This window comes from Euleptes europaea, chromosome 1 (assembly GCF_029931775.1).
Source record: "Euleptes europaea isolate rEulEur1 chromosome 1, rEulEur1.hap1, whole genome shotgun sequence".
In the NCBI taxonomy this organism is placed as follows: Eukaryota; Metazoa; Chordata; class Lepidosauria; order Squamata; family Sphaerodactylidae; genus Euleptes; species Euleptes europaea.
Window position 1 is genome coordinate 55,035,749 of NC_079312.1, and position 12,393 is coordinate 55,048,141.

The following is a 12,393-nucleotide window of genomic DNA, read 5'->3' on the forward strand; positions in this document are numbered from 1 at the left end:
GAGCCTCCGTTGAAATATGGTTGAAATATTGCAGCCTTTAAATCCAGAGAGGTTGAAATGGTTGAAGGGGGTCCTTTGTGTTTAATAGTTGAGTACAAGAAGGAATGTCCACAGGCATTGCTCTTCTTGCTCTAGCCGCCCTGTGATGTAAAAAGAAACAGCTGCTTAAACCCCATCTGGTCCCCATTCCCATTCAGAGATGCTTGGCAAATATATATTCCGGCTTCTCTTGAAGTTGAGACCCTATGTGGGTTTCTTGCAGTTGAACATTTATTTTCCCCCCTTTTCCTGCCCCCATTTATAATACCAGGCAGACAACAGTATGCTCAGTGCTTCCTTTACTGCCACTGCATCAGGCAGCAAACTTTCTGCCCTGTATCACCTACTGTTAAAAAAAGAAAAGAAAGAAATCTATCTTGCATTTCTTAGAGAAGGTAACATTTCTTCCCTGAGTAAAATCTGCAGAGATTAATACGACACTGCGATTCAAGGTGTCTTCATTTTTCATACTTGTAGCCCGAGGCTTTGACAACATCTTTTTGGGAAAATAAAAAAGCACGTCTCGGGGGTGCTTCATCTGCCCTGTTACCTGCAAGATGTGTTGCAACTGGCCCAGCTCTGGACCAGTTACAAAGAGCAGATGGAGAGCCCTTGAAGAAAGAAATATTAGCATATCAAAAGGCCTGGCACCCTCCCTATTGCCTCAAGATGTTTCTGAGGCTTCCTTCCTTCTGCTTCTGAGTCATGCTTATTTTCCCTCAGTGCAGCAATTCTCTCTTCCCCTTTTTTTCTAAAGTCCCCTGTGTTTCTAAAGGTTATCCCAAGGTTGTATTTCATAAAAGAGGAGTCGATTCATGAGGAGATTATTCAAATTCCTGCAGCCCAGCAACTTAGAGGCTTTATTATAAAGATGGCAGCAATTATTCTAGATCATAAGATTCTAGTCCATTCTCCTCTTTTTCATGGGATAATCCAGTGATCTCAAGAAAAGTCCTGGATATTTCACAGGAAAGTACACGAAGGCTGGCACTAGACTATAGGCACTAGACTTTGGTACCTCCACTACTAACAACGGCTTTTCGTATGGGCAGAATAAAACGGGCTTTGGAACCAGTAAGTGCTGATGTAGGTGACGTGAAAGACCCCTGCCTGAGACCCTGGAGAGCCGCTGCTGGTCTGAGTAGACAATACTGACTTTGATGGACCAAGGGTCAGATTCAGTAGAAGGCAGCTTCGTGTGTTCCATGTGAAACAAAAAAGTGAAGAAGTATAACAATCAGATATTCTGTAAACCCAGGATTTAACCTCGTGATATATAGACTCAGTTCCTATACTGCGTATGATACAACTGCATAGTTGAAATCTCAAAGGAATGCCGGTTAGCTTACTTCTTTGTTTCATATACAGATTTCTGAATTATAATACCTGTTCTACATGATGGCATGGTCACAAGTGTCAGTTATAGTGCAGTTACACCCTTCTAAGTCCATTGACGTCCATTGGCCTGGAAGGGTATTTTTCAAATTAGGCTTGTGCTGTTAGTTTCCTAGACAAACAAAGAAAGAACACCTCTATGCACAAAAAATACAGTCTTCTAAAGTCAGGAAGCATTACAATACTTGCTCCACGACTTAAGTGTTTTCAGGATCCTGCAGGGTCTCTTTTCATGATCATATCCTCTTTGGTAATTGGATATATAAACGTGCTTCAGGTAAATTGCCCCCAAACGCTACAGATCATACAGTGATTAGCAAGCAGCAGCGGCTTTGTCACCAAAGAATATATTGACTTATAATGAGGTGAGCTTTTGGATGATCGTATTTAATTATTTTTTGCAGGTCTTATTCATGTATGTTTATTATTCACTATATGTATGTATTGGTTTAGCTTGTACATGGCAGATATTCATAAAGTGATGTACTGAAGAAGTAAACTACGAAATGGTACAATTTCTAGAAGAACGTCTACAGGTATACATACAGATATGCAGGCAGCACCACTAAGAGAGATTGCCTGTGTGGAGCTACGGATTTGCTCAAATTTGTTCATGTTAATTTCAACATATGGTGTATCCCTATAGATTGTATGCAATAGAGCACCCACATGTCAATTTCATAGCTTGATACATGGTATCAGAGTGTTTTAAGCCTGCAATACAATGAGATTTTGGGATGCGTTGTTTGTATGTTATATTTTGTGGATCTCATTTTGGCTTCCTATGCTTCTAACTTCTAGTTAGTCTCCTAGAATCTAACTTCTAGTTAGTCTCCTAGAATCAGTATTTTCCCACTGTAGGGCTGTCAAAAAAAAAAATTCGGTACAGTTCGGATTCGGCCGAATTTGACCCTTGTGGGTTCGGTACGTGCCGAAGTCCGAACTCCCCCGCTTCGGATCCCCGGTAATTCGGGGGGATCCGGAGTTCGGGGGAAAATTCGGCCCCAGCGCGCCTTCAGAGGGATTCCCTGAAGGCGCGCGGGGGCCCTTTAAACTGATCTGAGCCTCCCAGCTGGGAGGCGCAGATGAGTTTAAAGGGCAGCCCTCCCCCCTTCAGCGGGCTCCGCTGAAGAGGGGGACGGGCTGCCCTTTAAACTCATCTGCGCCTCCCAGCTGGGAGGCTCAGATGAGTTTAAAGGGCAGCCCGCCCCCCTTCAGCGGGCTCCGCTGGAGAGGCGCGGGCTGCCCTTTAAACTGACATGCGCCTCACGGCCGGGAGGCACAGATGAGTTTAAAGGGCAGCCCGCCCCCCTTCAGCGGGCTCCGCTGGAGAGGCGCGGGCTGCCCTTTAAACTGACCCAGCTGGGAGGCTCAGATCAGTTTAAAGGGGAGCCCGAGCCTCTCCAGCAGAGCCCGCAGAAGGGGGGCGGGCTGCCCTTTAAACTGATCTGAGCCTCCCAGCTGGGAGGCGCAGATGAGTTTAAAGGGCAGCCCGTCCCCCTTCAGCGGGCTCCGCTGGAGAGGCTCGGGCTGCCCTTTAAACTGATCTGAGCCTCCCAGCTGGGAGGCGCAGGTCAGTTTAAAGGGCAGCCCGCCCCCCTTCAGCTGGGAGGCTCAGATCAGTTTAAAGGGCAGCCCGAGCCTCTCCAGCGGAGCCTGCTGAAGGGGGGCGGGCTGCCCTTTAAACTCATCTGCGCCTCCCAGCTGGGAGGCGCAGGTCAGTTTAAAGGGCAGCCCGCGCCTCTCCAGCGGAGCCCGCTGAAGCGGGGCGGGCTGCCCTTTAAACTGACCTGCGCCTCCCAGCTGGGAGGCTCAGATCAGTTTAAAGGGCAGCCCGCGCCTTTCAGTGGGCTCCCCTGAAGGGGCGCCGAATTTGCCGAATTTATTCGCGAACTCCCGAACTCGCTGAATTGCCCGCCAGTTTTGAGTTTGGATCCGTCCGAATAGAAAATCACCGAATCAGGGGAAATTCGGTTGATTTTCAGTTCGGACCGTACCGAATTGACAGCCCTATCCCACTGTACTCCCTTAAAGGCGTTGAGCTTCATGATGAGTAGATTGTGATTACGAATAACGTTTCTACAAAGGTTTTATGCTCAACCAGTATAAATTGTGGGGTTGTTCACGTTTGGGCCAGACTTCCATCACATGATCTGAATCTACACAATTCCATAACAAATCAATTTGGGTTGGTGAAAGGGAGAGAGGTGGGGGTAGGTCAGCCCCTTCTGCTTCAGTTATCACTAGGACTAAAAATTCATACCTATGTAGTCCTGGTAAATATGAATTTCTTTTGAAAACTCCTTTGTTCATATCAAATTTGATGAGAAAACATGTACCTGTGGAAATACCCCAATGAGGTCAGAAACATCTGGGCAACAGGCTCCCCCTCTTTGGATGAAACTTAGTTTTACAGGAAATGTATAAAGGCTCGCGTGGTGTAGGTGGCAGCGTCTGACTACGAGAGTTCTGGTAGGCCCAGCTTGGTATCCCCACTCTGCCGTAGAAGTTCACTGGGTGCAGCAGGTTGGAATGCGACTGGGTGGTCCCAGCTCACCCAATAAGCTTCCGTGGCAGAATGGGGATTCGAACCTCATCTTCCTCACAGGATTGTTGTTGTAAGGATAAAATGAAGGAGAGCAGAATGAGATTATAAACTCCTTTGAGTCCCCATTTGGGAGAAAAGCAAAGTATAAATAGCTTAAATAAGTAAACTGTTGTTTTTTTTCTAGTTGTATAGTAGCTATATGAGCAAAATAGGAAGCAGTATTACCAGAATAAAGCTGTATAGTTTTTTTATCCACAAGAATACTCAGGTGAGCCATTCGCAGCCACCCCCATTAGGACAGTGAAGGGCATACTTTCGATGCACCTTATTGGCCTCAAGAGCGCTAAATCAGTGTATTAAACATCCTGGAAAAATTCTTCATCCAGAAAAAAACATTATAATGCTCTCCAATTAGGGAATGCAGGGTTATATCCTTTCCTTCGTTGTCTAGTACTTGTAAGGATTCAAGTTTCCTAAATTTGTTCAAGTGCTAACCCTGGGGTGAATCATTTTTCAGCAACGTGCTTAGGTAGCATTAATTTGTAACAGTCATGAAGTAGATGGGGTCTCTAGGTTCAGTTGTAGTCAGCCTAATTGCTGTTTTCTTCCCCTCCCCTACTTGTTTACTTTATTCCACACCTGTCTCCCCCCCCCCTTTTAAATGTATAGCTGTGTACTTTTCCCCTGATGCAAGCTCTTTGGCTCATTTTAGTATGTATCAGTTTTCCTCTCCATAAATTAATAAGATGTTTTTAGATGCTGGATCCTTCTGTATGACAAAATTACAGCTTGGTAGCAGTAATGAGCTTGTTAACATCATCTCAAGAGAGTATGCTACATATAGTTAGAGTTTCCTAATTTTCCATCTTCAGGAAATTCTACTTCAGCCCACTCTGGTCTTGACCGTGTAGTATCGGAACTCATTTTTCAAGATTAATGGGAAAGCTGATTAGTATATGTGGGCTGCTGTTTATATATAGCTATGGAATGAGAAAACACACTGGCCCTAAGCCAACAAAACTTGGTCATGCTTCATTCCCATCGACAGCAATGGGACCTGAGTTACTGATAATTCACTTGTTTCTTAGGAACCCAAGCACCGTGATCTTTCTCTGGTTCAGGGCCACTGTATTTCTTGTGTGCTTCTCTCCTACTTGATATCCATTACTTAGGGACTTGTGAAATGTTGGAATCGCTGAGCCTCCGGTTTTATTTGTGCGAAGATTTTGTTTTATTTTTTGAGAGCCAGCATGGTGTAGTGGTAAAGAGTGGTGGTCTGGAGCAGTGGAGTCTGATCTGGAGAACCGGGTTGATTCCCCACTGCTCCACATGAGTGGCGGAGGCCAATCTGATAAACTGGATTTGTTTCCCCACTCCTACACATGAAGCCAGCTGGGTGACCTTGAGCAAATCACATTCTCTCAGCCCCACCCTACCTCAGGGGAGGGGAGGGGAAGGGGAGGTGATTGTAAGCCGGTTTGATTCTGCCTTAAGTGGTAGAGAAAGTTGGCATATAAAAACCAACTCTTCTTCTGATACAGCAATGAGTGTTCTTACTAATATTGGAATGTAACTTTTCCCTTTCTGGTAATCAGTAGCTGTCCCTTGTCAGCGGCTGTTAATTATAGATGGCAAAGGAAGTGAGGGATTTTGTTCTGAGAGCAAGCAACTCTGGGTGCCTGTTCTTTTGCTCTGGAAAATTGAATCATTTTTCCCACAACTTGAGCAGAGCTGAAGATTCAAGCGCTAACTTGAGTCTCTTTTTTTCCCCTCTCTGGCAGATGTGAGTTACCTTTCGCCCTTGATCTGTGCCGTCTTCATTGTAATGATCCCTCTGTGGGTCGCTATCGCCAAGCAGAGTCCTCCCATTGCCGAAGTCTTGAAGTCTGGGTGGCAGCCGGTCATTGTCGCCATGAGCATCAGCAGGTAGATCATTAGATGAGGAAAGAGACTCCTTGTAATTGAAGGAGCTGAGGTCAGGCATTCCTCTCACTTACTTTGGGAAAATCCCTTTAACCTGCTTTCTCAGTTTTCTGGCTGTACCAAGGACTGTTTTTCCTTTTATATCTGAAGTATATGGTAATTAAATCTCCTCAGTACCCATGCAAAGGAGTGCTCATTGGATTGGAAAGAAGGCTGTTAAGGGGAGACATGATAGAGGTCTATGAAATTATGCATGGTTTGGAGAGAGTGGACAGGGAGAAGTTTTTCTCCCTCTCCCACAATACTAGAACACAGGGTCATCTGCTGAAGCTGGAGGGTGACAGATTCAAAACTGATAAAAGGAAGTATTTCTTCACACAACACATAGTTAAATTGTGGAACTCCCTGCCCCAGGATGTGGTGATGGCTGCCAACTTGAAAGGCTTTAAGAGGGGAATGGACATGTTCATGGAGGATAGGGCTATCCATGGCTACTAGTCAAAATGAATACTAGTCATGATGCATACCTATTCTCTCCAGGATCAGAGGAGCATGCCTGTTAGATTAGATGCTATGGAACACAGGCAGGATGCTGCTGCAGTCATCTTGCTTGCGGACTTCCTAGAGGTGCCTGGTTGGCCACTGGATGAACAGACTGCTGGACTTGATGGGCCTTGGTCTGATCCAGCATGGCCTTATGTTCTTATATATTTTTATGAATCTGCGTCCCCCAAATCCTAATCTAACCCTCTAGCCACTACACAGTACTGGCTTTTCTTAAAGCTCCTGATGGACATGATCTGTGATATCTAGGTTTTCCTGTCCTCTAATACCTTTGTTTAGAACTTGCAGAGCAAATGAAAAGGCACAACAATATTTCTAAGATGAACCATTCTGGAATCAGTGTGGTTCACTGAACAATAGGCTTTTAAAATATTGGTTCCTTTTCACATTCAGTACACAAACAAGCATCAGTCACAGGCTGGGTCATGTACCACATGTATATACAGTTGTCGTCTTGCCAAGTCTTTGCAGACTTGGCAAGACACAGGGAGATTTGTAGCGTCAAGAGCTCCACTTAGAATATTGCTGATGCTGGTCTTGGCCTTTCAATCTGTCCCTGTGCCCGAGGACTAATAGATTTGTATTGTGCCTTTATGTTGTAGCATTGGGGGCCTCATCTTGAACAAAACTGTGACCCAGCCAAACTTCGAAGGAATGGCGATTTTCACTCCTGTAATTAATGGTAAGCGGGTTCTTCTTTTGACATGCGTCTTAATAGGAGGGTGTGGAAGTTGGGGCGATGAGGTTATAAATATGGTCCTCTTTTCACAAATGCGGGAGTGGAATCCTGATGTTTAGGCCAACAAGCAACTTGGCAAGCAAATGAAAAGGCACATCAATATTTCTAAGATGAACCATTCTGGAATCAAAAGAAGCCCTTCGTTTCTGGTAAAATATCTACCCAAAGTATGTAGCTTAGCAACTTTGAATCTCAGAAAATGGGAATATTTGACAGTTTGAATCCCTCCTGATTAATCATTCATTTGGACCCAAGGCACTGATTTCCAGAGTAAGATTAAATTCTCCGAAAGCTGGAACTATGAGCATCTCATATTTGGGCTAGCCACACATTCAGCCCCACCTATCTCACAGGGTGTCTGTTGTGGGGAGGGGAAGGGAAGGTGATTGTAAGCCGGTTTGAATCTCCCTTAAGTGGTAGAGAAAGTCGGCATATAAAACCAACTCTTCTTCTCATCAAGGTGTCACTGCAATATAGGAATGTTAAAGTAAGCCACTCTGTACCATGAAATCTGAAGATTAAATACATTTGATTTGAAAGATAATACCTTGATTATTCATTAAGGGCCCAATTCATTCCAAGTTTAGTGGCAGGATTCCACCAGAGCACAATAGAAGCTGGTTTTCTTCCTGCCAGCCCCCCACCTATGTGTGTGCATATATAGCAGACAGCACAGAGAGTCACTTCCGGGAAGAGGAGGCCCAAGTGAACCTACCATATCCCCGTCACACCTTCCTGTCTTTGTGTCACACAAGCTACTCACGCTGTCAAGACTGTGGAAAACTCTGGGAAAAGATCCTCTCTGTCCCTCCTTTCATAGGTTTAATGAAGAGGGAGAGAGAGAGACATGAGGGAAGGAACTCATCTGTCCATAATGGAACAACAACAAAAGGCTTTTTTAGGTATCCATAGTAATTCACACAAAAAAACAAATCGGTGGGTTTTAGATCAAATCAAGCCTGAACTGACCCTAGAAGCTAAAATGACTAACCTGAGGCTGTCGCACTTTGGACATACTATGAGAAGACAAGAGTCACTGGAAAAGACAATCATGCTAGGAAAAGTTGAGGGCAGCAGGAAAAGAGGAAGACCCAACAAGAGATGGATTGACTCTATAAAGGAAGCCAGGGCCCTCAGTCTGCAAGACCTGAACAAGGCTGTTAAGGATAGGACACTTTGGAGGACATTGATTCATAGGGTCGCCATGAGTCAGAAACGACTTGACGGCACTTAACACACACAGTAATTCACTTAACTCTTTGCTTAACTGGGAAATCGAGCAAGTTTCTACTTCTACAGGAGAATGCTTGCTGTCATTTCAAGTCAACCATAGGGTTAAGAGGGATTATTGTCAATTCCCAGAGAGCCTCCCAGCTGTTGCTAAAACCCTGAAATTATAAGCATTGTGCTGGGTGGATGTATGAAAGCCAAATGAGGCAGGTTGGTTTCTTGCTGCGCTCCCACTCTTGTACCCCTGGTTGTCGTCGTCCCCACCCCAAGCATTAGTAATTTGCATGACAGGGCGGGATGGGGATACAGTAGGTATACATGGACCTTCCACACTGGAGAGGCTTTTTCATGCTCCCTAAACGTGCACTATTGCTGGGAATGCGGAAACATTTTTGCCACCCTCTGCGTACAGCTGCTGTTGCTATTCTCAGACTTGACTGGGCCCTATGCAGTCACATACAAAAAAACACACACTGCGTTTTCCTTTCAATTATAGAGTTTTTTTATTTTAATAAGTTTTTATTTATATATTGGGAAGGGTACAGGAAAAAAAGGGAAAGGTAAAACGTTATATATAAAAAAACAATGTAATATTAGGTAGTAAGCTCAGTTAAATACAACAAAAAATTTTAGTCAGTTGTAATACGTTGTAATACAGTCTTTGAATAAAAAGTGATTATAAAATATCATTCATTTAATCTACTTATGCCACGTTAATGTTCTGTTGTGTAAAAATCCAGAGTTTACTTAGCAGTTAGTTGAGAAATGTTAGTTAATACATAGCCTGTTATGAATTTTAAAACCGGCGTACTTCATTCAGTTAACTACAATTCATATAAGTATAAAATGACGCCCATTTCTCATCAAATTGCTCTGTAGTTTCATTAGGTTTTAAATTTAACTCAAAAGTCATTTTAGCCATACTGGCATATTCTAACAGTTTATCTTTCCAGTCTTCTATTTCGGATATATGGGTTTGCTTCCATGTTCTTGCCAGAACGATTCTGGCTGCGGTTGTAGCATATTTAAAGACGTCGTGGAATTTCAACGGCAAGTTTTGTGGCACCATACTGAGTAAATAAAATTTGGGATCGAATGTTATCTTTGTATCTAGTATCAACTGAAGTTCTCGATGGATTCTTTTCCAATATATTTGTAGTTTTGGACATGTCCACCAAACATGGAAATAAGAACCATCCGTGTCTTGACATTTCCAGCAGGCGCCTTTTTCCCCGGGAGAAGTCATCTGGGAAAGCATATTAGGGGTCAAGTACCATCTATAAAATGTTTTATACCAGTTTTTTTCCACTTCTTGGCACACTGTATATTTCATTTCAGAAGTGCAAAGTTTTTCCCATAAATCCATGTTGATCATTTCTCCAAAATTTTGCATCCATTTTATCATATTAGTTTTCACTTGTTCTTCTTCTGTATCATATTTCAAGAGGAGTTTATAAATTTTTCCTAATAAATGAGAGTCACTTTTGGATATTATCTGCTCAAATTCTGTTAACTCACGAAATGGCCGGGGATGTAAACAATCTTTTTGTAAATTAGACCTCAGTTGTAAGTAGGTCAGCCAGTTTAGTTTTTGAATTTTTTCTTGAAGTTTGATCAGGCTTTAATTTCTCCTGTGGACTCTATCATTTCATTGTAAGTAAAATAAACACCCGGTTTCAGTTTGACGTTATCATGATATGCTTCGATTGGCGACATTATAGATGGTGGAGAAGGACTTATTCTCTTTTTGTATTTTTTCCACACTTTCAGTAACGCCATTTTGATATCGCAATCTTCTGGTTCCTTATTCTTTTGAATTTTTGTTGTAGAATCCCATAAAACTTTGTGAAAGCCTTGTCCGAGGTCTGCTCATTCTGCAATTACATGTCTGTCTTTAGGATGTTTTATCCATTCTGTAATCCAGGTTAGACAGGCAGCATGGTAATATAGTTTGAGATTAGGTAATGCCAATCCTCCTCTTGTCTTTTCGTCTTGTAACACTTTAAATCTGATTCTCGGTTTTTTCCCATTCCAAACAAATCGGTTGATTTGTTTTTGCCAGCTTTCCATTGTTCTGTCAGGAATGTCAATCGGCAAAAATTGGAATAAAAAGTTTAGTCTTGGGAGTCCATTCATCTTTATGCGTTTTCCTTTCAATTATAGAGTTCAGCAAGGTCAACAGGATTTTCAGCGTGCTCTTTGGTACTGTCAAAACCTGATTTTCAGTTTGGATTCTTCTCAGTTGTGAATTCTGGCAGCAATGGCAGTTGTCATATGCTCCATAAAAATATATTCTCATCTCAGGTCATGTTTTCATATGACATTCCTGTACTGCCAAATCAGCACATTAGCATGAAACCAGAAATGGACTGAACAGGTAGTCTAAATAGATGTATATAGCATGTCTTTCCATGTATGACCACTGAGGAAGGCCTGTAAAAGGCCGAAATGCGTCTGGTCAGATTTTGGTCATTTTATGTACTAACATCAACTGTTATTTGTTGGTAATATTTGTAACTATGTTTTTGCTTTTTAGGAAGCCTATTGATATATTAGATAGTGTTTAGCTCAACCCCTTTGGTTTTCCCTGACTTTTAGGTTGAGTTTCTTATTCCCCTTTTTCTTCGGTTGTTTTCGACGGTCCATGCCCACCCTGCAATTCTCCTAGGTGTTTTTTTAATTACAGTTGCATCTCACCTTTCCTCTAAGGTGAGGATGACAAACAAGACTATTATCCTCTTTCATCCACCCAACACCCCCAAAATAGATTAGATTAGGTTGAGAGAGTGCGAGTTACTCAGATGCCAGTGAACTTCATGGCTGTGTACAGATTTGAACCCCAGTCTCCCTGGTCCAGCTCCAACAACTGTATTCACTATACCCCACTGGCTCAAGGATTTTGCACAGATTAGCATAGGTATCCCATCTCCTGGCAAGACACAATGCATATTCAGATCCCTATCCAAAGTTTTTTTGCACATGCTAATTCACTAACGTTTGGCTTCATGTTTGTCTAGAACAGCTTGGCAGAACTAGGCAACTAAAAGCTTGTGGCAAAACAGTGAGGCAGGGCAGAGACAACACCTAACAAAGTCAGGGCCTTCTCTGTCATTGTAGAACATTCTGTCTTATCGCATTTTTCTCCTGCGCTTCTACCAAAGCACTCAAGTGCATCCATGTTTCTCCTCTGGTTGCCAACCTCCCGGTACTAGCTGGAGATCTCCTGCTATTACAACTGATCTCTAGCCGATAGATTCCTCTGGAGAAAATGGCCACTTTGGCAATTGGACTCTATGGCATTGAAGTCCCGCCCCAAACCCCGCCCACTTCAGGCTCTGCCCCAAAAATCTCCTGCAGGTGGCAAAGAGGGACCTGGCAACCCTAGTTTCTCCCCTCCCCATTTTTTCCTCACAACAGCTCTGCAAGGTAGAGAGAGGGACTGAGAGAGAGTGGGAACTTCATGGCAGTATTGGGATTTGAACCTGACCTGAGTCACCCCAGTCTTTGTCCAGCACAGCCTAATCTTTACACTACACTAATAATCTAGCACATTCTAATCCTGCTCTCATTTCCACGCACACATACATAATGAAATGTTGAATTCTTCCAGAATTAATCAGTCTCCTAAATGAGAAATCTAGTTTCTACTTCCATTTAGCCAAAATGAATCAATTGAGAAGGAATATATTTGTCTCATAATTGCCTTGCATTAATAGAGCTAATTCACTCTCGGCTGAAGCAATGGCCAGTACCTCTCGAAGGACTACGTGACTGTGTTCCTGCTGTTCTTGTCTTCACAATTTGTTGAAAATAAAAGAGGCGTTCTGGTTCTGTTTGTTTCTGAGAAGCAGAATTGAAAGCAGCTGTTGGATTTGCAGTGATGGGGTTGGGCCGGATACTTTCTGGAGAAAAGGGTAATCACTGCCAAGGATTATGGAACGGCTACTTCGTTATG

General features: G+C 43.1%; 1 protein-coding gene across 2 annotated transcripts in view; it reads left to right on the top strand.

Moving 5' to 3' along the window:
* Nucleotides 1–12,393, top strand: part of SLC41A3 (solute carrier family 41 member 3) — a 205,900-nt gene that overhangs the window by 35,089 nt on the left and 158,418 nt on the right. For both annotated transcript variants that reach the window (XM_056860143.1, XM_056860151.1), the window contains 2 exons: nucleotides 5,764–5,908; nucleotides 7,072–7,151. In XM_056860143.1, coding sequence (XP_056716121.1) covers nucleotides 5,764–5,908; nucleotides 7,072–7,151 — 225 coding nt within the window. The remainder of the gene's footprint in view (nucleotides 1–5,763; nucleotides 5,909–7,071; nucleotides 7,152–12,393) is intronic.